Below are 27,722 nucleotides of genomic sequence, written 5' to 3'. Positions count from 1 at the left end.
TTATAAATTTTTTTATGAAATGGTTATAGAAAGGGCTGCAGCTGGTCAAAGTTTCATCATCACACCCTAAACAGAAAAGGAGAAAAAAATAAACAACGAATTATGCAACGAATTTTCAAATAGTTTCAGGGAACACATGTGTCAACTAAAATCATTTCTATAACACTCAGATATTAAATTAAGCACATAATAAAGGATTCTAGTGATCAGTTTTATCAAAAAAGTGTTTAGTGCAATAATATAATTTTTCAAAGTTACCCTACTAAAAAAATATGCAATATATGATATTTATAAATTTTTATAAAATCAACAAATAGACTTTGGACTAAAATGTCTACTAGAGTCTGTAGAAGCACAAACGCTACATATAAGGTGTAATGTGCATGTAAATTAATTAATAAATGAAAGCTCTGAAGTAATTTGAAGGTGTAAATTACTTTCCAGAGTAAAATAAAGATCCAAGTTCGGCCACCTGTAGCTGAGCTTGACTTCGACAGATTTCGTTCATAATTGGCACCCTTGCAGATAGGCATCCATTGAGCAAGATGTGCAAGTTTCATGCAAATCCCTTGATAACAAACGAGAAAAAAAAATTGGCAAAAAAAAAAAATAAAAAAAAATAAAAAGAAAAAAAAATTTAAATATAAATATATTGAACATACATATTACAATTATTACAAGAGTCTGTGCTTCTACAGCACATAGTAGACATTTTAGTTGACACATGTGTTCCCTGAGATTATTTGAGAATGTTGAACATTCGTTGCATAATACGTTGTGTATTTTTTTTCTCCTTTTCTGTTTAGGGTGTGATGGTGAAACTTGGACCAGTTGCAGCCCTTTCTATAACCATTTCATAAAAAAATTTATAAGCAAATTGAACAATTTAAATTTATAACGATATTTTTTTATATGCCCCCTTAACGTTAAACTCGGTGTTCCAGTACAGGTACAAAACCACCGCGATCGGTATTGTCTTTAGCACTTCCCGTGGATCTTTCGTGTCCCCGTTCATACTTCGTTTTTTTCTTCTTTTTATTTGGTAAACACATAAATACAGTCATAACAGAAAAACCATCAACATCAGCATTAACATTAACAAGGCAAGAAACACATGTCAGAACTCAAGAACTCATGTACCTTTACCTGAATAAAAAATCAATCAATTAAGAATCAGCACCAAGTCCCCTCCCTCTCCCGCAACTTCGGCCGGTGCCACAGCCCCCCAACTCGGGGAACCAGCAACCGGGGACACGGAGGCAGCTGTAGAAGACACGGGACCAGGGCCAGGCGACAATCCCACCACAGAACCCACCACCGCTGCAACACGGCCCACAGGACCCACCACCGCTGCAACACGGCCCACAGGACCCACCACCGCTGCAACACGGCCCACAGGACCCACCACCGCTGCAACACGGCCCACAGGACCCACCACCGCTGCAACACGGCCCACAGGACCCACCACCGCAGCAACACGGCCCACAGGACCCACCACCGCTGCAACACGGCCCACAGGACCCACCACCGCTGCAACACGGCCCACAGGACCCACCACCGCTGCAACACGGCCCACAGGACCCACCACCGCTGCAACACGGCCCACAGGACCCACCACCGCTGCAACACGGCCACAGGACCCACCACCGCTGCAACACGGTCACAGGACCCACCACCGCTGCAACACGGCCACAGGACCCACCACCGCTGCAACACGGCCCACAGGACCCACCACCGCTGCAACACGGCCCACAGGACCCACCACCGCTGCAACACGGCCCACAGGACCCACCACCGCTGCAACACGGCCCACAGGACCCACCACCGCTGCAACACGGCCCACAGGACCCACCACCGCTGCAACACGGCCCACAGGACCCACCACCGCTGCAACACGGCCCACAGGACCCACCACCGCTGCAACACGGCCACAGGACCCACCACCGCTGCAACACGGCCACAGGACCCACCACCGCTGCAACACGGCCACAGGACCCACCACCGCTGCAACACGGCCCACAGGACCCACCACCGCTGCAACACGGCCCACAGGACCCACCACCGCTGCAACACGGCCCACAGGACCCACCACCGCTGCAACACGGCCCACAGGACCCACCACCGCTGCAACACGGCCCACAGGACCCACCACCGCTGCAACACGGCCCACAGGACCCACCACCGCTGCAACACGGCCCACAGGACCCACCACCGCTGCAACACGGCCCACAGGACCCACCACCGCTGCAACACGGCCCACAGGACCCACCACCGCTGCAACACGGCCCACAGGACCCACCACCGCTGCAACACGGCCCACAGGACCCACCACCGCTGCAACACGGCCCACAAGAGCCGCAGACACGCCAACAGCGTCGCCCACATCATCATCCACAGGAGACGAACTTCCGGAGTCCCCAAAATCCCGGACGTCGGCCCAGGCCTCACCACGAGGCGGAGCCAGACTCAAAGCCCGCCACGAACGCTTGGACAGAGGTCGCACGTCGTCGGAACTATCACCCCCGCCAGGAGGCACCGTAGCAGAACCTCCAGTCGGTCGCGCAACTCCCCGCAGCGCACGATCACTGACTGATTGATGATTGATGAAGATTAAGCCACCCAAAAGGTGGCACGGGCATGAATAGCCCGTAAGTGGTGGCCCTCTTGAGCCATTACCAGTATCAAGAGCTGATACTGGAGATCTGTGGAGGTGTGACTGCATGCACCCTGCGTGACGGGAGATGTCTCCCGTGGCATGATCACTCAACATCGCAGCCTCATCAACCCGGGGAACATGCTCACCACAGGAGGCATCACAGCGTGCACGGCGACACGGGCCGAAGACACAACTGCCTTATTATATATTATATTTTATTTATTGTCTTTTCTGTAGCATGCATTGCATGTAATTATAAAAATAAAAAATAAAAAAAAACCGACCCAAAACAGAAAACGGGACAGAATGTTACTTTCGCGAGCCGTTTTTATTTTCAAGTCCAAAATTTTTTTACTTTATGTAACGCATACGATTGAAGTGTGATGTTCTTTGTAAGAGGACAGGTTGAAACGTGATATAAGTTTAACTATATATTATATCGCAATGCGATAGAAGTATGAACGGGGACACGAAAAATCCACGGGAAGTGCTGAAGACAATACCCATCGCGGTGATTTTGTACCTGTACTGGAACACCGAGTTTAACGTTAACAAATTCCATATTGGGAATTATTGCAATGCATCAGAGCAAAACATAAACCAGTTTGATGCAGAGCGTCAAGATGATGATATGGGACAAACTAAACAAGGACCCATAAGTGTTAAACTAGCGTGTTTCGCCTCAAGCTGTCTGCAATTGGCTGGCCCCCAACACACCCCTTGTTCCACATGATCGAAGCTTCGAGCCTCGCACCAGATATCCGTTTCGCTTCGGGTCCACAACCAGTCTGCCAAAGTTATATAACCGGCGAGTGAGGTGTGGCATGTCAGTTGGCTTCTGGTGTTGATACAGCTGTCAGTTCTACATCAGCAGCGATGTTTGTTCTGTATTTGGTAAATATTTAGGTTATATTTTTAGTTGTGTGGTGATTAAGTAGAAACTTATTATGTAATGACTAATATATATTAAATTTTACAGATCATGATAACTGCAGTGAGTGGCGTAATGTCGGCTCCTGAACCACACGGTTTCTTTCAAGGTGGTCATGTAGGCCACCGGTTTGATGGACGCCGCTTCAGAGGCGGACACGATTTCCGTGGAGATGGACGTTTCGAGATTATTGATGACTTTGAACCGGTTGGCGTTCCTTTCGTGGTTCCTGTAGATCGACCCTTCGTAGTGGAAGGTTTCCGAGGTCATCACGGAGGCTTCCGCGATGGTGGTCATCGAGGTGGACACGGCCATGGCCGTATTGGTTGATTATATATAAATTGTACAATGTAAATTCTTTTATAAACTTTAGATGCAAGAAAAGTAATTTAATTTTCTTCCGGATAACAAATGTGACGTACTCTAAAACCTTGTGAATAAAACGTATAAATTTCATGCCCGTATCTTCTACAAACACAATAAATCGCAACAATATTACTTGCTGCTTTCGCCATTACTAAAGTTTTACCAATTAATAAAATTAAGCCACCAAACAGGTAGCGAAAATTAATAACTTCTGATGCATTAATCAGAGTAATGTTATGCTCAATGAGTGGGCTCTCCCCCGCAAACACCACTCGTCAGAAAATGACTAGTCATTTAACCGACCCGCAACTAACGGATAAAAATAGGACGTGAAGTATATATTTTGCTCTGCATTCCGCTTAATTTGAAATGTCTTTGGGGCGCGCGCGCCCCCCCCCCCCCCCCCCCCGTAAAAAGACGTCGGGGATCTGATCCCTTGATGATAGTTTTCTCTCTACCAACGGTAAGACCAGGCGCCCTTGCATATCGGTCGGTTACCTTCTCCTAGCACTGAGGGTTAAGCTTCAGCTACTTGGTGCCGCCTGTAAATACTCGGTCAAGCAGTACACGGGTTCCTGAGCCTATTGGCCTTTTATCCATACTTGAAACTGTGTACATGGCCTTCCCGGCTGGGGTCCTCTTGCTTACTTAATTGGCTCCTTTTGATCATTACTTGCCATGCGATTAGACTAACCTAGTCTGCAAGCTCATGGAAAGAATTTAGGAAAGGTAACTATCAGGATTGAAGCGCAAAGCCATTGCCTATATATCATTCAAAGGATTTGGAACGGGAAAAGGGTGTCCAATCACTTTAACAGTCTGAAATTGAACGCAGACCTGCATGAAGCTAGACCGGCGGTCTATCGTCCAGCCCAAGTGATTGGTCACTATTCCTTGGAAACGTTAGGGTTAAGAACCTGCTCAAAACGTTATGCGTGCTACTGGCTTTACGAAAATTTAAACCCTTGTATACATATATCCCCAAGTTCCAAGGGGTTGTCATAGCCAGGGGGTGGTAATGGGGGTTACCTGGTTGGTACCTGGTTGATGGGGTTCTGGGAGTTGTTCTACTCCCCAAGCCCGGCCCGAGGCCAGACTTGACTTGAGAGTTTGGTCCACCAGGCTGTTGCTTGGAGCGGCCCGCAGGCCCACATACCCACCACAGCTCCCATTACCTATAAAATGTTCCTATACGGCATGCGTCTCCAACAGCCTGACAATAAAGTCCAACTCCTGGCCTGCACGGGTGTCTTAGTCATTAAGTCCGGCGGAACAGCTTTTACCGACAAGAGAAGGGGGCGAGGGCGTGCCTCTGGCGCCTTAAAACCAGAGGTCTTGTCCGGGTAAATGGGACTCGACAGCCTGAGAAGGCATCCCATCTAGGGGAAGGAAAACCCTGATTTTAAACCTCCGCTGCTTTACGGCCATACTTTTTTTTTTTTTTTTTTTGGGGGGGGGGGGGGGGGGTGGAAAGCCTTCAGGCGTCAACCTAGAGGAAAACATCCGGAGTTGGAGCCCTTAAGGCAGTTCGTTGTTTACGTCGACCTCGTTCTGGCAGCTCCTGCGACGTTGCTGGAACCATGTGTATTGGCATTTTCCTTTCTATTGGATAATTTCAGCAACGCGGAGAGGGGGGACCTACTGCATGGGTAACAGCTTTTCCTCCATATCTACCTACCCAGGCTTTGCGCCCTATCAGGGCGCAACTCCATAGTCTTTCGAGACTGAAGGATGCCTACTACATATATACCCTCCGTCCGGCTCGTTGTTGCCGTGAGGGGGCTTGGTGGGCGGCTGCCGGAGTGATGCTCCATGGGACAGTTGTCCCTTTTGTGGCCTTGTACTCCTGCTGCTGTCCTCACTAATTTTGCTGGCCAATTTTTGTTTCGTCCCCCCTCCCCCTCCTTCCTCTCCTTTCTAATTATTTCCCGCTGACCTTTATGCCTGTTTTGATCATTTGCATAGTGTTTTCACAGATTAAGTTTGACTGGGGATATCAGATATTTGTCTGGTGTGGTGAGTGTTCTATTACATCTGTCCAGGAAGAGTTTCAAAACAGGGTTTGCACTTAAGAAAAGGGTTGTATTAATGTAATTGACACTAGAATGCATGGAGTGAATTTGTTTAGCATGTTTAGGGATTCAAACGGGGGGAGCCGTGTTGTCTGAAAGCAGAATTTATTGTCCTGATAAGATTTTTTTGCTGGGTGATGATGGGGTTGAGGTAGGTTGCAGAGGTTGAACCCCAAGCACAGATACCATAAGTTAGATAGGGATAAGTGCATAATAGTGAGAGCAGAGTAGGGTACATAATATCTGATCTTTGAGAGTATACCAACTGTTTTAGAAACCTTTATAGTTGTATGTGAGTGAAGTTGAGTGTCGTGTCTAAGTATAGGCCAAGGAACTTTCCATCATTTTTATTGCTAATCTTTACATTATCTCTCTGAAGCTGAATTGCATATGTTGATTTGCTTCTAAATAAGATGTAGTAGGTCTTTTATGTTTAGTGTTGGTTGGTTGACATTCACAAGTGGACTTTTTTTAATTCATTGTTTACAACATTATTTAATGAGTGGTTTAGGGTCAGAGTAGATGAGAGTAGTATCGGCAAACAATATAGGTTTAAGCATGTTAAGAGACATTAGGCAGAGCATTGATGTATATAAGAAACAGGAGGGATCCTAGGATGTTGCCCTGAGGCACCCCTACGGTTAGTGGTAGAGTAGGAGAGGTTATATCATTGATGGCTACATACTGGTGTCTGTCACTGAAATAGGATCGGATATAGTTCAGGGCAAGGCCATGGATTCCATAATGATGGAGTTTAAGTAAGAGGTAGTTAGGCTTTTGATAGTTAACCATTTCTCAGGTCAATGAAGAGTCCAATCGGAAACTCACTTTTGTCAAGGGCTGAGTAGATTAAGTCAGACTAACAATTGCATCATTGGTACTCTTTTGGGAGTACCTGTGTCTTGCTTCTAAACAATGCTGTTTGTTGACCAACTTGTACAATTGCTGATGTCTGCCATGTCCCACCCCCCTTTTCTCTTTCTTGTTTTATTCCTTTTTTAACAGTATACTTTACTCCCAATTACTATTAAGTTTTAGTCTAAGTGTTTTTCCCCCACACCTTGCCCGAAACGCTGTGTATTAGCGGCTTTAAGTATTGTATGTATTAGCTCTATCTATAAATCCAACATTATGTTTGTAACTCTGCATCTATGTATGTACTTTTCCCGAATAAAATAATAATAATGATATTATTATTATTAGTGGCTCTCGGGGTAAACTGAGGTAAACCCCATGGAACCGCTTACCAGCCGAAGCTGTACATGACAAAATAATACAGCAGTTCAAAATCCAGTTCAATAAAATGATAAATCATCAGGAAAAATGATAGGGATCTTTGACAAGCTGACAGCTTACTGTCCCCGTCGAGGCCACTAAAGCGGGTAGCTTTCTTATCAGAATAGAGAAGTTTACCATCGCATTTCAAATTTTCTTTATCTTTTGTTTATATTTTGGCCCGAGAGAGAGAAAATATATTATACTTTGTAAAGTATCAATGCTGATAATATTCTTGACACAGACATTATGAAGTATTAAATTTATAAATAAATAACATTAAATTTGGATTAAACTTTTTGGTATAATATATTTAAGCGTGTGTTTTGTGGTTGGGAAGACTATGGGTGCTAAGTTGACTGCTCGCGCAACATTTGAGAGGCTGAAGTAAACCATTGATTAGGCTGGTATTGTTCACCGCTTGGGCCTTATACATCACTGGAGGTACTGGGGTGCTGGTATTGTTCACTGTTTGGGCCTTATACATCACTGGAGGTATTGGGGTGCTGGTATTGTTCACTGTTTGGGCCTTATACATCACTGGAGGTACTGGGGTGCTGGTATTGTTCACCGCTTGGGCCTTATACATCACTGGAGGTACTGGGGTGCTGGTATTGTTCACTGTTTGGGCCTTATACATCACTGGAGGTACTGGGGTGCTGGTATTGTTCACTGTTTGGGCCTTATACATCACTGGAGGTACTGGGGTGCTGGTATTGTTCACTGTTTGGGCCTTATACATCACTGGAGGTACTGGGGTGCTGGTATTGTTCACTGTTCGGGCCTTATACATCACTGGAGGTACTGGGGTGCTGGTATTGTTCACTGTTTGGGCCTTATACATCACTGGAGGTACTGGGGTGCTGGTATTGTTCACTGCTTGGGCCTTATACATCACTGGAGGTACTGGGGTGCTGGTATTGTTCACTGTTTGGGCCTTATACATCACTGGAGGTAATGGGGTGCTGGTATTGTTCACTGTTCGGGCCTTATACATCACTGGAGGTACTGGGGTGCTGGTATTGTTCACTGTTCGGGCCTTATACATCACTGGAGGTACTGGGGTGCTGGTATTGTTCACTGTTTGGGCCTTATACATCACTGGAGGTACTGGGGTGCTGGTATTGTTCACTGTTTGGGCCTTATACATCACTGGAGGTACTGGGGTGCTGGTATTGTTCACTGTTCGGGCCTTATACATCACTGGAGGTACTGGGGTGCTGGTATTGTTCACTGTTTGGGCCTTATACATCACTGGGGTGCTGGTATTGTTCACTGTTTGGGCCTTATACATCACTGGGGTGCTGGTATTGTTCACTGTTTGGGCCTTATACATCACTGGGGTGCTGGTATTGTTCACTGTTTGGGCCTTATACATCACTGGGGTGCTGGTATTGTTCACTGTTTGGGCCTTATACATCACTGGAGGTACTGGGGTGCTGGTATTGTTCACTGTTTGGGCCTTATACATCACTGGAGGTACTGGGGTGCTGGTATTGTTCACTGTTTGGCCTTATACATCACTGGAGGTACTGGGGTGCTGGTATTGTTCACTGTTTGGGCCTTATACATCACTGGAGGTACTGGGGTGCTGGTATTGTTCACTGTTTGGGCCTTATACATCACTGGAGGTACTGGGGTGCTGGTATTGTTCACTGTTTGGGCCTTATACATCACTGGAGGTACTGGGGTGCTGGTATTCTTCACTGTTTGGCCCTTATACACCACTGGAGGTACTGGGGTGCTGGTAATTACCAGAATTTACCTGATGGCCACTCTCTCTCTAGTCACCTCAACAAGAACAATAAGCCAGTGGCTTGTCAAAGGTCTCCTTATTTGTCCTGATGATTTTATCGAGCAGGATTTTGAAATTCAGCAGTGTTTTGGCATTTGTGGCTTCGATGGGTAGTGAATTCCTCTGCTTTAAAACTCATATTCGGTAACATATACAAGAATGACTACAGTACTTTCAAATTATACAGTTAAATATAATACTGTAATGTTGTATTCAATTTTGTTTTTCTATTACGGTTTTTGGTGGTACATGTGTAAATTACAGTTGTAGGCTAAATAGTATGGGTAGGACAAGCACTTATCCCCTAGGTAATCCTGAATACTGTACCAGCAAACACCTAACTTGAAAGTATTGAAACCTTACGATGGAATCAAAACCCACACTCCTTGACACCACAAGCACATGAACTACAGTGGAGATATATCATGTCATACTTGTGATTTTCATGTGCATCTTAACAATTTGCCTGATGATGGAGGGAACAGGTTTAAGGTGGTTTGGATTTATTGAGCTAAACCGCTACTGTTCACCCAGCCTGCCTTCTCGAATAATACATTGTAGTTTATGTAAAAATCCCCAATATCAAAATATGATGTATTATTCTATAAATCACAGCAGCATGCTAAATTGATCGGCTTTTACTTTTTCTATTAATGAGGTCCATTGATTAGGTTTGGCCAATTCAGTACATCATTTTTGTGACATTGTGACAACTCAAGAGGATGGGTTGGTTCATCACTGACTGAACTTTGAGAACAAAGACAGAAAGTAATTAGGGACACTCAAGACATATAAACAATACTCTAGGCTGGCTTCATGTACTAAAAGTCTTGTGCAATGGATTCATAGTTCCTAAATAGTGAAAAAATGAATAATTTTGGTTGTTGTTAAATTAATCAGCTTGCCTGCCGACATGGAACATCTAGGAAGAACTGCATATATGAAGGGGAACTGGAGGTGTGTGCGATACTTCCACCTGGTGCCATTGAACAGTGATATCCTAGTAAACTAACTGGGTAGTTAATCAAAGCACTTTCTTCACAGTTACTTGTGATATCAAGGAAAGGGTGGATTTTGTAGGCCTTGTGAATTTTATGATTGAACTGCATTGATCAGCCTGGGCTGGTTTGATTATTCACCAGTGACTCCCTAGTACTTTACTCACCCTGCAAAAATATTTTGAAAAGTCCCCTGTAGTACCAGTGTAGCATGTCCTGTCCTATAGACACAATAGATCTTTCTCGGAGAGCAGCACAGTGAAGTACAGTACTGTAGTTCACAAAGGTTGGAGAAATATCTTTAGACTAAGATATCTCAAAGGACTGTACAAAAATGTGCAATACAGTATCCATAAAATTAAATGGTGCAGTGATCAGTATCCCGTAATAGCAAAACTAGCTACTGCGTATTGATAGTAGCAAAATTTATAGTTTAGTGCATGTATAAAAATTTGTAATTAATTATGTTGAATTATAATTTTGATGTATTATGATTATAGAACAAAGCAGAGGTCATAATGACATTTTTTGAAATTGCATTTTTTGAAGTTCTATACTTTTTTTTCCTGAAAGTTACTATTTTGTTATTTTTTTCGCATTTTAAATTCATCCTCTAAATTTTATGGATCCTGCAGATTTGAGATGGAGCAGGACCATTCGTGGCCACGAGGCCGCCATGGATGGAACAGTGATGGTCTGGGGTTGGGTCTGAGGGAAGGGGATAATCACTCTCCCAGAAGGATGCACCATTCAGGGTCACCTTCACACAAGTTCAGACCTAACAGACCAGTTTGGGATGTAAGTTTAACATTATACATTGTATCTCTCCAGTACTACTTTATCAGTGGAAGGCAAGGGTGGGCTGGTCTATAATTTAGAATTTTTGTAAGTTGATAAAGGCCTCTTTTCCTCAAGAATGAACTAGCAGTGGCATGTAAGGCTAAGACCTTAGAAACGACTTGAAAGCTTAGATGTGTTGCAACTCGCAATAAATTCAAATTAAATCGACGTGTTTGTTTTCTCTAAAATTTCTGATTAAATCTGATGCTCTTTCTGATGAAACCTCATGCTTTATTGCTATACTGTAATCTTTCTATTTCAATGTCCTTCATATCATTAAAATAATTTAAGTTTTTAGATCCGTTTCATATTCAATAAAATTTACAGCACTTTTACAGGACCTGCATTTGTGGCCACAGGAATTTAAATAAAACATTTTGTCATGTATGTTATTTTCTTTAGTGGCACCACGCTTGAACAAACTAATTCAGACTGAACCTGTTCTTTTCTACTAAGGATTTTGGTTCACTGAGAGTTTTTGCCATTTTTTTTCTGCATACGTTTATTGCATTTTCTGGGGGGAGCCCCTTCGGCTCCCCGGAGCTATCCCAGGCTGATATGCTAATGTCAGACTTTGGCATCAGTCATGTGTATGGAGTTCTTAGGCCTACCGGGGACCACGGCCAGAACCGGGCCCCCTCAGAGAGGCAAGGGGAGCAATGGCCTATAGAAGCCCCCGTGTAGTTGGAAGCATTCTATGTCTGCCATCGACCGGAACAGGCACCCAGAAAGGTAAGCGCCCCAAAACAAACCCCTATTCTGGTTAAAATTGCTACCTAAAACCGAACTAGTGGATAGAACTCCCCAACCGAAAACAAGCAAACTAGTGTGACGTCACACACTGCCGCGCCGCTGTCTGCGCAGCTCCCCCCTCCCCGGGAGGGGGAAGGGGGAGCCCCAGACCCCCCGCGCCGGCTACCCACACCTCAGTTCTTGAGGCTGATGCTATAGGCGATGGTCGTGTGCTCTGGCTCCGGTGTCGCTACTGCACTGTGCTTTGAGTGTGGTGTTAGTTTTGTGGGTGCGAGAGCCAGGAGTTATCTTCAGTACTCGGGCTGCATGCGCCTAGGGCTGCCTTCCCTAGGTGCCCTGTAAGTACTGCCCTTGGGGCTTGGGGCCACCTTCCACAGGCTCCTCGGGGTCTGCCTCTGCTGGTCCGTTTTACCTTTCGGTTTTTCGGCCGCCTGTTGGGCTCTTGGGTGTTCTGTTCTCCCTTGTTACCGGCAGGTAAGAGGCAGTTTGCACTGGTAGGGGCGCAGGGTGCTGCTCAGCTTGTAATTCCCGACATCGCGGCCGGCTCTGTTCCTTGGGGTTCGCTGTCCTCTTGCGGGGTTTTGTTTTTCTTTTTGTTTTTGCCTGGTGGGGGGTTCTGTCATTTTATTCAGTTTGTTTTTGCCACCCTTGGTGGCCGGCCCAGCCTTAGTTTCAGGCGCTGGTTGCTCGGTGTCCGAACCCGAGGGTTTTCCCGCGGCTCCGCCTCTTTCAGCAGATCGGGCCGGTACGTCACGTAGCTGGTTCGATCTTCTCCTCGAGTCTTCGCGTATGGTTTTTTTGACTCGAGTCTATCATCATCTCTATGGTGATCAGGTGGCCTCCTTGTTGGTGTCCCACCTGAGGGCTTCTTCTCGGCGGCAGTATGAAGTTTCCTGGCGGTCCTTCCGTTTCTTTTTGCATCTTCGTCGTCTTAGCTCCTTGTCTGTTCGGGTGGTCTTGTCCTTCCTCTCGTGGTTGTTTCAGGACCGTCATCTTATGCCTAACACTGTCGCTTCGTATCGTGCGGCGCTGGCGGAGCCGCTTCAGCTTGCTTTCGGTATCGATGTTACGTCTGCGCCGTTTCGCAAGCTGTCTCGTGCATTGTTTCACCTCCGGCCTGCTCATGCGTCGCCTGAGCCGTCCTGGTCTTTGGACAGAGTGCTCGCTTTCCTTTCATCTCCTCGTTTCGTTGTGGCCCCTTCGGTCCAGGATTGTTTTTCCAAGGCACTTTTCTTGTTGGCTTTGGCCTCTGGGGGTCGGGTAGGGGAGCTTCATGCTCTCCTCCGGCGCAGGGGTTTCTGCTCTTTTGGTCGTGGTGATAGTTTTGTTCGTTTGCAGCCGTCTCCTTCTTTTCTGGCGAAGAATGAGACTGCTGCGTTCCGGAGGGGTCCATGGGTGGTTGATGCTTGGTTGGTCAGGCCGGGGGTGCATCATGTTTTGTGTCCGGTTGCGGCGCTTCGCCGTTATTTGCGCGCCACAGCTTCTGTGTCCGGGGACGCGCTGTGGGTTGATCCGGTTTCCCTTCTTCCCTGTTCGCGGGTTCGGGTCTCTCAGGTCGTCCGCAGGGTTATTAGGTCCAGCCAGCCTGCGGTCTATCCCCGTGCCCATGACGTTCGTAAGTTCGCGGCTCTTGCTGCCGTCTTTGGGAATATGTCTTGGTCTGATATTCGGGCGCGGGGATTTTGGCGGTCGAACAGGGTCCTGGCTGCTCGTTACCTTGTGAATGTCCCTGGGCCTCGTCGGGCCTGTGTTGCTTTGGGTCGGCGGTTGCAGCCAGTTGTCTCGGCTTCGAGTTGAGGGGTGAGCGACGACCGCCTCCCGGGTAAGTCCCTCTTTTTCTGTCTGTGGGTAGTTAGCTCCGGGGAGCCGACGGGGCTCCCCCCAGAAAACCAGCGTTGAATGTAATGAAACGCCATTTTCTGGGTGAGTCCCGGAGGCTCCCCGGCATCCCTCCCTCCCTCCGGTCGGCGGTTTTTCGCGTTTTTGACATCCAGCCTCAAGAACTGAGGTGTGGGTAGCCGGCGCGGGGGGTCTGGGGCTCCCCCTTCCCCCTCCCGGGGAGGGGGGAGCTGCGCAGACAGCGGCGCGGCAGTGTGTGACGTCACACTAGTTTGCTTGTTTTCGGTTGGGGAGTTCTATCCACTAGTTCGGTTTTAGGTAGCAATTTTAACCAGAATAGGGGTTTGTTTTGGGGCGCTTACCTTTCTGGGTGCCTGTTCCGGTCGATGGCAGACATAGAATGCTTCCAACTACACGGGGGCTTCTATAGGCCATTGCTCCCCTTGCCTCTCTGAGGGGGCCCGGTTCTGGCCGTGGTCCCCGGTAGGCCTAAGAACTCCATACACATGACTGATGCCAAAGTCTGACATTAGCATATCAGCCTGGGATAGCTCCGGGGAGCCTCCGGGACTCACCCAGAAAATGGCGTTTCATTACATTCAACGCTGGTTTTTTATGATCCCAAAATGATACACATTTTTGCCTATATACCATATAGACAATAAAATTTACAAAAAAAAATGCATTTTATATATAGAGTACTTGAAGATAAACTAGGAAAATAAACATTTTAGGGAAAAAGTGTTGGAATTTTTTTTTTCTTTGAGCTTATTTTCCTTTTTAATCTCTGTAGCTTTAATGTAGTCATACAGAACTGTACAGATAAGTACGTGTAGTTCAGTGCATCCTGTCTATTACCCTTCTTCCAAATTTTTGGCAGTTCACCTGTTACCAGTGATTTGTTACACTCCACGGATAGTGGCAGGCACAGTGCTTCTGCTCCTTCATTCATGTGTGCGCACATGAAAGGCCCAAAGGATCTAGGTACTTATCAGCTGTACGAACAGCTGTATTGCATTTGATTCAAAACAAACACTACAAAACTGCTACTCTATGCTGCTGTAAAAAAACATTTATTAACTGCTTCATCCAGCTCCTTATGCTTTGATTTTTTGAACATTTTTCACTTGTAACTTGCTAGGCACTCTCCAGGCTCTCATTTTTCTCAATCTATTTGGACTTAAAAATAATGAAATAACCAAAGAAAACTGGTTACAATTCACCGAGTACCACAGAGGTCCTACCATACGATAAAAGGTAAAAAAAACACCTATCCAGTACACATCCAGTTACAATATGCTATGGTATATCCACCCAGCAGTCAGGTTGGTCTACCAAGACAGTCTGGTGGAGCAGACACCATATTCCAGTTCTCCAAGAGTTTATCCATTAGCCATTTTTTCCGGCCCACTGAGGTTTCCGGTCCACTTTGTTCCATTCAAGCGAGGTCACACTGTAAAGTGAGTTGTTTGTGACACATGACATTTATGTTACAGTATTTGAAATGTTGTATGGTTTCAGGATACTGTGCATGATTTAGCCTCCATGAGATTGACTCCTGCTGAATTAGCACGAAAACTAGCAGCTCGTCAGTCATCTAATAAAGTTATAGCAAGAGCACACTTATTGGAACAAAGCCGGAGGACTGGTTCCTATAGTCCAAATTTGCCGCCTTCATTGGCAGCCAGACTTCAGGCAGCTAGACAGCAAGTATGCATGCAACAAGATTTTTTAAAAATTAATAACTTTAGAATAGAGCAGAATTGGTGTGGTCCATTTCTGTTTGGCATGAGATTTACCTACTGTAATAATTTTATAATTTATGAAATTTCATTTAAACTAATTCTCCTTTCCATCTTTTCCCCAGAGTGTGGATTCAATATTGGCTCAATCCAATGCAATGTTAATTGCTTCACAGAGAGTGCGACAGATGGACACTCGGTCTTCTCCAGATTTTAAAGCCATGCAGCAACAACGAAAACCTGGTATTTATTTTATCTGTTTATACTGTACAGAACTATCCTTGCTGTCTTGCTTCCTCTGATAACTTCACCTCTTCGTGTGGCAGACTCGTCTAGAATCTTGGACATAACTCTCATGAAGTGCTACAGTATTTAGTTGGACCAAAAACATGAATCCTTTCTGCTGGAAAGTGAGTAACTACTAGACTGCTGTTGTTCTCATGTTTTGGTTGCTTTCAGATGGAGAAGAGGATGTAAAATTAAATGAAAATGATGGGAAACAAAATGATGGGCCTACAAAAACATCTCTACTGCCAGATAGTGCTGACAGTTCCACCAGTAATCAGATTAGAACTTCAGGAGTTGACACAAAAGATGAAACATGCAAGTCACAAAATCCAGAGAGTAAAACTGAAACTTCTGGTAGTACATTAAATGAGTTGAAACAGAAAATCCCAGAAGATTTACTAAAACAGAGAGCTAGATCATCAAGTTCGACAAGGGATGTACGAAAACCACTTGACACCATTCAAGGTGCAGCGACAAGAACGAGCCTAGACCATACAATAACAGTTAGTATACATGTGTTACACTTATGAAGTTGACTTTTTCAAGATACAGTATAAGTATTGATTTTATTTTGTACTGTAGTACTGTACTGTATAAAGATGTTAATAATATGAAGGATGTTTGACATCTGTATTATCTGAGGTTCTTCATTGTGTGCATTGATTTTGGACTTGTTGTGAATAAAGGACAGATTGATGCATGATCATCATTGGTTCATACCAAGCATTAAATCTAACATGTTCCCAGATGGTGGTAAACACATGCCGGGAGCTATGGCTGCAACTGGAAGAGGAAAGGCTTACTAGGGAACGACTGCAGCAACAGCTCCAACAACAAGGGAATGTAATAACTACTCTGACTGCTGTAAGTAATGTGGTTTAAACTTGTATACATTATGGATAAATTGTGTGTGCTTTGGTATCCTCCATTTGATTGGGATGGGTTTGCAATATCTGATATATTAACTCACTAGAGAGATTTGGAGCAGTATATTACAAAGTTATTAAATATTCAGAGCTCTGTCATGTGCGACAAGATGGCTGAAACATCTTGGTTTGATATTTTGTTATTAGTTAATACAGTGAATTGAAGCAAATTTGTCCCACTTAGTACACTTGCCTGGTAATTAAATAAGGCATAATTATCAACACACTAATAAGACATTTTGTAACTTTGGCATTAATTTTTACCTATGAATTATTTTGTACATATAAATTTTTCACAGCATTTATTAGAAATTAGCAAACTCCATACTGTACTTGCTCACCACTCCCTAACATACTGGCAGTTCTAGGGCAATTTTTCAAACCACCTCGCCAGGTATTTGCAGCAATAGTGCATGGCTGCTTAGGGTATTCTCAGGTGTTGGCAAGTGGTTGTGGTCCTGATGTGCTGGTGACTGTTACTACCGGGGGTTTTAGGGGGTTTAAGGAGTGGGTCTAGTGGAAGTCTGCTAGAATGACCTCCAGTGAAGTTAGGCAAGGTCCAGCCCCCAGGAAGCTTCACTTCCTCATATGAAGTACAGTACAGCACTTTAGTCTAATAGTAGCAAAAATCCAACTACACTTTATTCACATTTATTAACCCTCCCTTGAAAGCAATATTACTTTACTACATCCTACATTATAATAAATCCATAACCCTACATTGGCAGGGGACAAGATGTACAAGTGAAAGATAGTGATAGGCACTACGATTCCCTTACGGGAACAACTCTTGACTTAATCTAATACATCACAAGTCATTTGAATCACTTGCTGGAGTGTCTGGATTCTAGGTAACAGGAAACCAATGTTGTAGTAAGCAGCAGCACAACATGATATGAAATAGGAATGATGGCTCAAATACTTAATGCAGAAGGAATACTTAACTATGAAATGTGCATCCACACACCATGACCTCCCCATTGTCTCCAGTTACCGAAGAATGCTCCACACACAACATGGGTGGTTTCCGGTTTGTTACAAATATCATATTGTACAAAATATTCCGAACAGTACTCAAATGCCACCTTAATCCTTAGCATTAATGTAACATCCTGGCTCTATAATCTACTAGTCAAAATATCACAAAAACATATCTAAACTGGCTAAGAATATAACATACTTTTACACCTGGCAGTGTGCTTTAGTACCCGCCACCAATTCAAGAGGGTAAACAGTTTGCATATATTTTGAGGGTACATAAATACTTCTACCTTACAAAACAAAAAAACCAGCGTTGAATGTAATGAAACGCCATTTTCTGGGCGAGTCCCGGAGGCTCCCCGGAGCTATCCCAGGCTGATATGCTAATGTCAGACTTTGGCATCAGTCATGTGTATGGAGTTCTTAGGCCTACCGGGGACCACGGCCAGAACCGGGCCCCCTCAGAGAGGCAAGGGGAGCAATGGCCTATAGAAGCCCCCGTGTAGTTGGAAGCATTCTATGTCTGCCATCGACCGGAACAGGCACCCAGAAAGGTAAGCGCCCCAAAACAAACCCCTATTCTGGTTAAAATTGCTACCTAATACCGAACTAGTGGATAGAACTCCCCAACCGAAAACAAGCAAATTAGTGTGACGTCACACACTGCCGCGCCGCTGTCTGCGCAGCTCCCCCCTCCCCGGGAGGGGGAAGGGGGAGCCCCAGACCCCCCGCGCCGGCTACCCACACCTCAGTTCTTGAGGCTGGATGTCAAAAACTCGAAAAACCGCCGACCGGAGGGAGGGAGGGATGCCGGGGAGCCTCCGGGACTCGCCCAGAAAATGGCGTTTCATTACATTCAACGCTGGTTTTCTGGGGGGAGCCCCGTCGGCTCCCCGGAGCTAACTACCCACAGACAGAAAAAGAGGGACTTACCCGGGAGGCGGTCGTCGCTCACCCCTCAACTCGAAGCCGAGACAACTGGCTGCAACCGCCGACCCAAAGCAACACAGGCCCGACGAGGGCCAGGGACATTCACAAGGTAACGAGCAGCCAGGACCCTGTTCGACCGCCAAAATCCCCGCGCCCGAATATCAGACCAAGACATATTCCCAAAGACGGCAGCAAGAGCCGCGAACTTACGAACGTCATGGGCACGGGGATAGACCGCAGGCTGGCTAGACCTAATAACCCTGCGGACGACCTGAGAGACCCGAACCCGCGAACAGGGAAGAAGGGAAACCGGATCAACCCACAGCGCGTCCCCGGACACAGAAGCTGTGGCGCGCAAATAACGGCGAAGCGCCGCAACCGGACACAAAACATGATGCACCCCCGGCCTGACCACCCATGGACCCCTCCGGAACGCAGCAGTCTCATTCTTCGCCAGAAAAGAAGGAGACGGCTGCAAACGAACAAAACTATCACCACGACCAAAAGAGCAGAAACCCCTGCGCCGGAGGAGAGCATGAAGCTCCCCTACCCGACCCCCAGAGGCCAAAGCCAACAAGAAAAATGCCTTGGAAAAACAATCCTGGACCGAAGGGGCCACAACGAAACGAGGAGATGAAAGGAAAGCGAGCACTCTGTCCAAAGACCAGGACGGCTCAGGCGACGCATGAGCAGGCCGGAGGTGAAACAATGCACGAGACAGCTTGCGAAACGGCGCAGACGTAACATCGATACCGAAAGCAAGCTGAAGCGGCTCCGCCAGCGCCGCACGATACGAAGCGACAGTGTTAGGCATAAGATGACGGTCCTGAAACAACCACGAGAGGAAGGACAAGACCACCCGAACAGACAAGGAGCTAACACGACGAAGACGCAAAAAGAAACGGAAGGACCGCCAGGAAACTTCATACTGCCGCCGAGAAGAAGCCCTCAGGTGGGACACCAACAAGGAGGCCACCTGATCACCATAGTGATGATGATAGACTCGAGTCAAAAAAACCATACGCGAAGACTCGAGGAGAAGATCGAACCAGCCACGTGACGTACCGGCCCGATCTGCTGAAAGAGGCGGAGCCGCGGGAAAACCCTCGGGTTCGGACACCGAGCAACCAGCGCCTGAAACCAAGGCTGGGCCGGCCACCAAGGGGCCAGAAGGACAACTCTCCCCCGGTAAGTCTCTAAGCGAGTCAGGACCTGGAGCAACAGCCGAACCGGGGGAAGGAGGTACAGGAACCCCCACCTCGACCAGTCGAGCCGAAAGGCATCGACCCCGACGGCCTCGCAATCGGGGAAGGGCGCCGCATAAACTGGAAGATGCCGCGACCACGCCGACGCGAAGAGGTCCACCTCGGGGCGCCCGAACGTCTGGCAAAGCCAACGGAAGGACTCGTTGTCGACCGTCCACTCCGTGGAGAGGGGAACGAAGCGAGACAGGGCGTCGGCCAAGACGTTGGACACGCCCCGTACGTGAACCGCCAGGAGAGCCAAACCCCGAGAACTCAGCAGACGAGTCACCCGAAGCGACCAACCCCAAAGAGACAAGGACCGCATCGAACCCCCGCGGTTCAGGCAATGAACCACCGGAGAGCAGTCCGAATGGAGCCGAATCGTCGATCCGCGGGCCACCCGAATCCTCCCCAGAGCAAACCACACTGCCGCGAACTCCCGCACCGTACTGTGAGCTCGACGGAAGGACGGATCCCAACGCCCCTGGCCGGCCTGGTGAGCACTGGTCACAAAACCCCAGCCGAGAGACGACGCATCCGTGTACACATCGAGCGAGGGCTCGGGTAGGCGCCAAGGCACTGAACCCCGAAAAACCCGAAGAGGAAGCCAGTGACGCAGCAACCGACGCAAGTCCCCCGGGGGTCGAACTCTGCGATCGCGAGAGAGGCGGAAGGGGGAAGCCCGAAGGAACCAGAACAGCCGTCGAAGCCAAACCCGACCCGGCGGGTAGACCACCATCGCGAAGTACAGGCTCCCGCACAGCCCCTCGAGCAACCGCCGGGTGACCCGAGGGCCCTCCAGAAACAGACGAAGGCGGGACCGCAGCCGCAGGAGAGACTCCGGAGGGAGAGACAAGGAGGCGGTCCGAGAGTCCCACACGAGACCCAGCCAAGTCCGAACCTGAGAGGGAACCAGATGGGACTTCCTCCAGTTCACCAAGAACCCGAACCCGGCGAGCTGGGAAAGAACCAAATCCCTGGCTAGCAAGCAAGCTGACTGGCTGGGAGCCCAAACCAGCCAGTCGTCGAGGTAGGCCAACACCCGAACACCTAGGAGACGCAAACGAGCCACCACAACCCGTGTAAGGCGTGTGAACACGCGAGGTGCCAGGTTCAACCCGAACGGGAGACAACGAAAACGGTAACTCAGATGCCCCACTACAAAACCGAGCCAGTCCCTGAACCGCGGATGAATCGGGACATGCCAATAAGCGTCCCGGAGGTCCAGGGACACCATCCAAGCACCCGGCTCCAAGAGGAGCCGAACCTGAGACAGCGTAGTCATCCGAAAGGAGGGGCAATGAACCCAGGGGTTCAGACGGGACAAGTCCAGAATGAACCGCAGGTCTGCACAGTCTCGTTTCGGAACCGGAAACAGACGGGAAACCCATCTGAGGGACGACGTCGTTTCGACGACGCCCAAGCGTACCCACTCCAAGACGACTCGACAGAGCGCAGGGGAAGAAGCCTGCCCCGCCAGCCCCGACCCCCCAAAGGGGGGAGGGGCCACCCAACGCCACCGCAGGCCGCAAGACACGACCCGAAAGGCCCACGAATCGTGGGACCAGGCGCGGGCGAACAGCGCAAGCCGCCCCCCCATCGCCCCGTCAAAGGGGCAAACCGCGAAAGGGCCGGCGACCCTTACGAGACCCAGAACCCCGCACAGCGCGAACACCGCGCCGACCAGACGAGGGAGGGTCCGCAGGAGGAGCCAACCCCAAACCTGACACCAGAGGCCTACCACGACGAGAGGAACCCCGAGCCCTGGCACGACCTCTCCGGGAAGACCCACCCCGGGACCCCCGGAAAACCAACAAGTCCGACATTGGACGACAAGCCGCCGACGCAGCCTGAATAAACTGCGCCACGGCCGACTCCCCAAACAGGAGAGGACAAAAAGGTGAAGAACGCCTAAGAGCCAGAGCCCAAGCAGATTCCACGGAGGAACCCAGCACCGCCTGCCGACACGCGAGACGGGAAGCATAGAACAGGGAAACCGCATCCCGCAAAATCGGCGTGAACAGCTTCAACAAGGCAGCCGACGAACGCGCAGCCGAGGACAAGGTGCCGGACCCCGGGACGGACCCAAGCGTCCCCACATCCTCCACGAGCCAATCCGAAGACAGCTCCAGGAGGGAAAAGAACCGCAAGGCCGAACACAAAAGGCCCCGAGCGCGCAAGTCCTCCGCCACGAGCGCCGCCGAAAGGGAGGGAACCTGCACATGGAGCTGAATAACGCCCACATCGCGGGGAAGGGCAGGGGCAAACATGCACTCATTCAGGTACTCAAGTTCACCCCCCAGGAAAACCTGAAGCACCGTGGAAGCTTCCCGCCACTCCAGCGTGCGGGAACGACAGAAGGAATGCCAGGAATCCAGACCAAACAAGGGGCAGTCTGCTAGCCAGGACGACTCCGGAACCTCGTAACGGAGCCAGAAAGGGAACGAAGTCCCAAACCTGAACGTGGACGGATCCATTTCCGAGGCATAATCCGGGTCACGCAGGAGGTAAGCTGCTAAGGCCGCTCGCACCACACCAGGTTGGATGCGATAAGCCGAAAACCTCCGGAAGGACGGAACCGACGTACCCGGGGGAACACGGAACCGTACCCGGGGAGGGGCCGACACCAAATCCAACTCGTACGCAGAGGGGGGGAAAGAAAACCCCACTCCTTGTAACAATAAGCCCCGCTCAGTGGGAAGAAAAACCCAGGCGGGGTCCAGCGGGGCCCAAGGCCCCCAAGTCAGCCCCTCCCCAGCCTCGAGGTCCGTCACCACAGGACCCGAGGCCGAGTCCTCTCCCCAAGCCCCGACCCCACAAGACAAGGACGGAGCAGCCGGAAAAGCTGGAGGAAGGGGGGCCCACTGGTCAGACCCTGAAGCTTCGGCCGGGAGACAAGACTCGAATGCCTCTGCCGCCCCCCCGGAAGGGGCAACCCCCGAAGCTGCCCGAGTCTCGAGATCAAGTAACCCCTGCTCCGACCCCGAAACCCTCAGACGCTTCGGGGCCGGAAGCAGGGGCGGGGGACCAGAACGAACAGAAGGGGAAGGACGAGGAGGTGCGGACTGAACCAGGATCGAAGCGACCCCCACCCCCAAGTCCGGGTCTCGAAAAGCAAAGCGGGGCAGCCCCGGGGCATCCGGGGAAGCAACCAACCGAGCGCGTTGCAACAGACGAAACCTAGACTGCAACGCACGTGCCGCCTGTACCCGAATAGAATCATCAGAGGATTGGGTAAATTGAGTCACAAGCAAGCAGCAACACTCACAGGACTCAGGGTCGAAAGTATCACCGACCCAACAGGCAGCGTGGCAGAGGCAAAAACAATGAGGGTCACCCTGAGACAAGGGGACCGAGCAACCCTCAAACTCGCACACAGCGAGTGGGGACTCCGGGGTCACATCCATCGGACCCACGCGCCCCCTAGGGGATTCCCAGGGTCCTGAGCGTTTACTTTAAGAGGACTCGCGCTCAGGTAGTCCCAGGCAGGGTGCTGCAAACCGGCGCCCAAAACTACCAAGCAAACTTCTAAAGCTGAACCCCAGGGACGTGTACACTCACGGGGACCTAGCAGGGGGCGCCACCGAGGAGAACAGTGGAAGGGCAAAAACAAACTGAATAAAATGACAGAACCCCCCACCAGGCAAAAACAAAAAGAAAAACAAAACCCCGCAAGAGGACAGCGAACCCCAAGGAACAGAGCCGGCCGCGATGTCGGGAAATACAAGCTGAGCAGCACCCTGCGCCCCTACCAGTGCAAACTGCCTCTTACCTGCCGGTAACAAGGGAGAACAGAACACCCAAGAGCCCAACAGGCGGCCGAAAAACCGAAAGGTAAAACGGACCAGCAGAGGCAGACCCCGAGGAGCCTGTGGAAGGCGGCCCCAAGCCCCAAGGGCAGTACTTACAGGGCACCTAGGGAAGGCAGCCCTAGGCGCATGCAGCCCGAGTACTGAAGATAACTCCTGGCTCTCGCACCCACAAAACTAACACCACACTCAAAGCACAGTGCAGTAGCGACACCGGAGCCAGAGCACACGACCATGCCTATAGCATCAGCCTCAAGAACTGAGGTGTGGGTAGCCGGCGCGGGGGGTCTGGGGCTCCCCCTTCCCCCTCCCGGGGAGGGGGGAGCTGCGCAGACAGCGGCGCGGCAGTGTGTGACGTCACACTAATTTGCTTGTTTTCGGTTGGGGAGTTCTATCCACTAGTTCGGTATTAGGTAGCAATTTTAACCAGAATAGGGGTTTGTTTTGGGGCGCTTACCTTTCTGGGTGCCTGTTCCGGTCGATGGCAGACATAGAATGCTTCCAACTACACGGGGGCTTCTATAGGCCATTGCTCCCCTTGCCTCTCTGAGGGGGCCCGGTTCTGGCCGTGGTCCCCGGTAGGCCTAAGAACTCCATACACATGACTGATGCCAAAGTCTGACATTAGCATATCAGCCTGGGATAGCTCCGGGGAGCCGACGGGGCTCCCCCCAGAAAGTACAGTTATTTAAACAGAAAGGAAAGTAAGAATTTGGGAAAGTAATAAGAGACACCAAACATTGTTCAGTATAATTTTTCTAACTCTTGTCCTGTACAGTATGTTTTTTTCTTATGTACAATATTTTTGTTTCTAATAAAATTTACTATTTTGTAGGAGCTGCTGCAGATCCAAGATCAACAAGAGGCGATTCTGAGGGAGGTAAGTGATGCTCGTGCATCTGGACTTTGGGGAGCTGAGGGAGATATAAGTGGTGGCAGTACAGATGTAGGGGAAGACTTAGCAAGCATCCAGACAGCTAGTGGCAGATTAACTGGTAGTAGACCTAGTCCGCAGTCACTGTCAAGTCGTCACCCTCAAAGGTCCATTCTTAGAGCCACTCGTACAATTACTCCACCTCATATGCGTCAACCACCTCCATACCAGGTACTGCAGCAGACAACACGAACACACCAAACAGATTCTCATCTGCCACTGTCTCTTCAGCTCCCACCTTCACCACGCCCTCATCAACCTTCAAGGTCACATTCACAGTCTCCACAGGCTCACCAGCCATCTGCGTGTCCAACCTCTGAGACATCTTTATCTCAAGGTAGTTTCATGGGTGGGAGGCCCGAAATACGTTCCCATAGTAGCTACAGAAGCTCCATATCTCGTCAGATTAGAGATGCATTGATAAACGACCAGATTGCAACCAATTTGTCTGATGGAAAAGCACTCTCCACTCCATCAAACTTCGCCAAATTGCAGCTTGAGGGCTCATCTGATGTAAAATCTTCAGAAAAGGATATTCGAGCCAAAGTAGACAAGCAAGCCGTTACAACTGCCAACAAAGAGAATTCTCTGATATCAGTGGAGCATGATGGTGTTATGGATTCAACAATTACAGAATTGCTTGAAAAGAAGAATTAATGAAGAATACATTTGGTATTGCCAAGAAGATGAGGCTGTTTAATGTCAGTATTGGTATCATACTTTAGTTTATGCAAGAGGCTTTCACTAAAGTGTTGAAAATATCCAAATTTCTGGAGTCTTAATTATTCATATCAAATATAATGCATATCGTCATTTTATCATTTTTCATGGATATAACTTGAAAGACTCTTTCTGGGACCATGATTTTTTAATTAGAATTAGTCTGGTATTTTGATGTGATAAGTTATTATATCATGTTAGTTGTTATAGTGATGTTTTAGGAGGATTCTTGAAATGGTGAATGTTAATACAGTATAAATGTAACTTACAGTATTTATAATGGTCCAGGACGGACCACAATATCGTCATTTCCATTATTTTCAAATGTGTGGGTTGGGTGTTCAGTGTACATAACTAGATTTTAAGTTAAAGATCTGTTGATATTTTTTTTGTTTTATTTATATAATGTTTTTGTACAGTATATCCAAATTATTCCCCTTGTTTTAGCTTCATCCATTCTGCTTTAGTAAAGGAAATTCTTATAAAATACAGTTATTTAGAATACCTATATATAGATTTGAGCTTTTTGTTTTGGTATTCTTTAAAGAAAAAACTTGGAAACAATTTGTATATTAGTTCAGTTAATGTCTTCTTTTACATGTTTTTGTAAGAAAACTGTTTGATAATTTAAAATTGTATTAGCTCTAGTATTTCATGTGTACAATACCAAAGGTTAAGACAACTTTGCAAAGTTTCAAACTTTTCCCTGGGCTTGGCTGAAGGATATCTCCTCAAGATTACTTTATACAGTATTGCAAACAAATTTTTATGAAGTTACAATCCTCTAAAAGTACTAACAGGGATCAAATTTCCTTTACTTTCTTAATTTAAGCAACCATGACTTAACATATAACAAAATATGCAAGTTTTTAGTACATCATGTTAATAATAATCTCCAAAATAATGTGGAACTTAATATTCTAATAGAGCTTTTGTCCCTTTGTGCCAAGATGATGAAATGCCTGCCTTATTATGAAGTGGTTTTGCAAGTGTGTATTGTTAATGGATTTTTACTAAGTTCTTGTACCTTCTTTCTAATGATAAAAGATATTGTGCTTTATTCAGACAGTTATTCAGTTCGAGTGCCAGTATAAGTGAATTTAAACCTTAAGACAGGCAGTAAGTGATATTCCTTAACCCCTGTACTGTACAGCTATTTAAAAGTACTACTGTACATTGAGATGTGCCTCGCTAAAAATAGTTGTTAAATTGGAAAAAAATAGCATATGGTAATTGGAGCACAAGAAATAATTGCAGATAGCATTTGGAGCAGCGTAAGGGTTAATAACAAATGAAGACTGGTAATAATAGTGTCAGTCAGAATAGTATAGACCTCTTTAGTACACTTGAGTGCCTCTGAAAAATGATTCTCCATCAATAAATGAAATGTGATAGTACTGAAACATTCAAATGTGTTTTAGCCTAACCAGGCAATGACTAATAATATCCATTATGTTGGCAAAGTTGAAGATGTAGCCTTTTGTATTACACTTTGCAATGTATAGTTTATCTGCTTGTACTAGTTAGTAGTTTGATATTTTTTAACAAGGATCAATGGTTTATGATGACGGTGTAGGCACGTATGCTACAAACAGCAATAGTCGGCAATCATCTGGAAAGTCCAGCCTCAGGTTGGCCGAGAACAAAATATCAGTAAACTTGTCACAGGTAACCTCGGATTCCATTATTCTTGCACATAAAATTTTGAAACATTATAAAATATTTAGTAAATGTCATTTAATTTTCTGACTGTTTTAGAATAGATAAATGGGGCTTTTATCATAAAGCATTGTCCTTATAAGGAGATTAATTGCAATGATCGTTACAACCATGATTGAAGCATCACAGAAACTACAATATGTTTGTTTAAAACACTAATAATAATTAATGCTGTTAAACTGCAAGTACAGTAGATCTCTTGCCAGTTTCTATTTTGTTACCTGTTCTCTTTAAGCCGAACATAACAATTCTGCAATATAAATTATTAAAGTAAAACATTTTCTTGGAATTCAAGACTTGGTTTCTGTGGGGAGACCCTTCGGCTCCCTGGAGCTATCGGGCTAATATGTGAATCATTAGACCGGGGCATTAGTCTGTGGAGTTCTGCCTACTGGGGACCATTAGCCAGAAAATGGCCCCCCTCGGAGAGGCGCAGGGAGAAATGGCCGTGGAAAACTCCCCTGTGGTTAGGGGTTAACCTTATCTGCCATCGACCGGGGCTAGGCACCCATAAAGGTAGGCATAACAAAACAGACCCCTACATGTTAGAAAATTGCAACCAAAAACCGAACAGAGGCAGAACTCCCTCAAAACGAAAACTGCCTGTACGGTGCAGGAAGTTTGCGGCAGTTTGGCTGTCGCTTCGGAGGATTCGTGTCGCTCAGTGTTCGACCATCTGGCTCTAATCGGACTGTTCTCTGGTGGTTCATCGCCTGAACCGCAGGGGTTCTCTTTGGTCCTCGCCTCTTTGGGGCTGGTCGCTTAGAGTGGCTCGCCTGCTGGCTTCTCGGGTTTTGGCTCTTCGTGCGGCTCATATCTGGGGAGGTTATCTCCCCAGATAACCATCCAACATTTTCGTGGATGGCCTGTCTCGGTTCATTACCCTGTTCATGAAATGGACGGT

At 47.5% G+C, this 27,722-nt stretch overlaps 2 protein-coding genes and 1 long non-coding RNA gene across 5 annotated transcripts; all 3 read left to right on the top strand.

Annotated features, from left to right (window-relative positions):
• The first annotated feature begins 1,114 nt into the window (after nt 1-1,114).
• On the top strand, nt 1,115-2,597 carry LOC123774947 (adhesive plaque matrix protein-like). Its single transcript, XM_069319060.1, has 2 exons — nt 1,115-1,136; nt 1,222-2,597. The coding sequence occupies exons 1-2, from the start codon at nt 1,115-1,117 to the stop codon at nt 2,595-2,597; spliced, it is 1,398 nt and encodes a 465-aa protein (XP_069175161.1).
• A 291-nt stretch (nt 2,598-2,888) lies between these two features.
• Nucleotides 2,889-4,043, top strand: LOC138359674 (uncharacterized). Its single transcript, XR_011225985.1, has 2 exons — nt 2,889-3,550; nt 3,636-4,043. It is a non-coding gene; the product is annotated as an uncharacterized lncRNA (long non-coding RNA).
• A 3,592-nt stretch (nt 4,044-7,635) lies between these two features.
• Nucleotides 7,636-27,517, top strand: LOC123775065 (uncharacterized). 3 transcript variants are annotated; one of them, XM_045769873.2, is made up of 7 exons: nt 7,636-7,744; nt 10,729-10,891; nt 15,047-15,235; nt 15,393-15,510; nt 15,727-16,058; nt 16,303-16,419; nt 24,281-27,517. In XM_045769873.2, exons 2-7 carry the CDS (start codon nt 10,736-10,738, stop codon nt 25,034-25,036), a joined length of 1,668 nt encoding a protein of 555 aa, XP_045625829.2. In that variant the 5' UTR covers nt 7,636-7,744; nt 10,729-10,735; the 3' UTR covers nt 25,037-27,517. The 3 variants fall into 3 exon arrangements, with proteins under 3 accessions (XP_045625829.2, XP_069175433.1, XP_069175434.1); XM_069319332.1 differs by lacking the exon at nt 7,636-7,744 and adding an exon at nt 7,832-7,897; XM_069319333.1 differs by lacking the exon at nt 7,636-7,744 and adding an exon at nt 8,890-8,982.
• The last annotated feature ends 205 nt before the right edge of the window (nt 27,518-27,722 follow it).

The sequence above is a fragment of the Procambarus clarkii genome, chromosome 92, assembly GCF_040958095.1.
Source record: "Procambarus clarkii isolate CNS0578487 chromosome 92, FALCON_Pclarkii_2.0, whole genome shotgun sequence".
NCBI lineage: Eukaryota > Metazoa > Arthropoda > Malacostraca > Decapoda > Cambaridae > Procambarus > Procambarus clarkii.
This window is presented reverse-complemented; position numbering and strand designations above follow the sequence as displayed.

Excerpts from the sequence above, each read along its gene's own strand:
- LOC123774947 (XM_069319060.1), top strand. The coding sequence starts at position 1,115 with ATGTCAGAACTCAAGAACTCAT. Across the intron at positions 1,137-1,221 it reads GTCAGAACTCAAGAACTCAT|CCCCCCAACTCGGGGAACCA; the intron begins GTACCTTTACCT and ends CCGGTGCCACAG.
- LOC123775065 (XM_045769873.2), top strand. The coding sequence starts at position 10,736 with ATGGAGCAGGACCATTCGTGGCCACGAGGCCGCCATGGATGGAACAGT. Across the intron at positions 16,059-16,302 it reads GCCTAGACCATACAATAACA|ATGGTGGTAAACACATGCCG; the intron begins GTTAGTATACAT and ends ACATGTTCCCAG. Across the intron at positions 16,420-24,280 it reads TAATAACTACTCTGACTGCT|GAGCTGCTGCAGATCCAAGA; the intron begins GTAAGTAATGTG and ends ACTATTTTGTAG.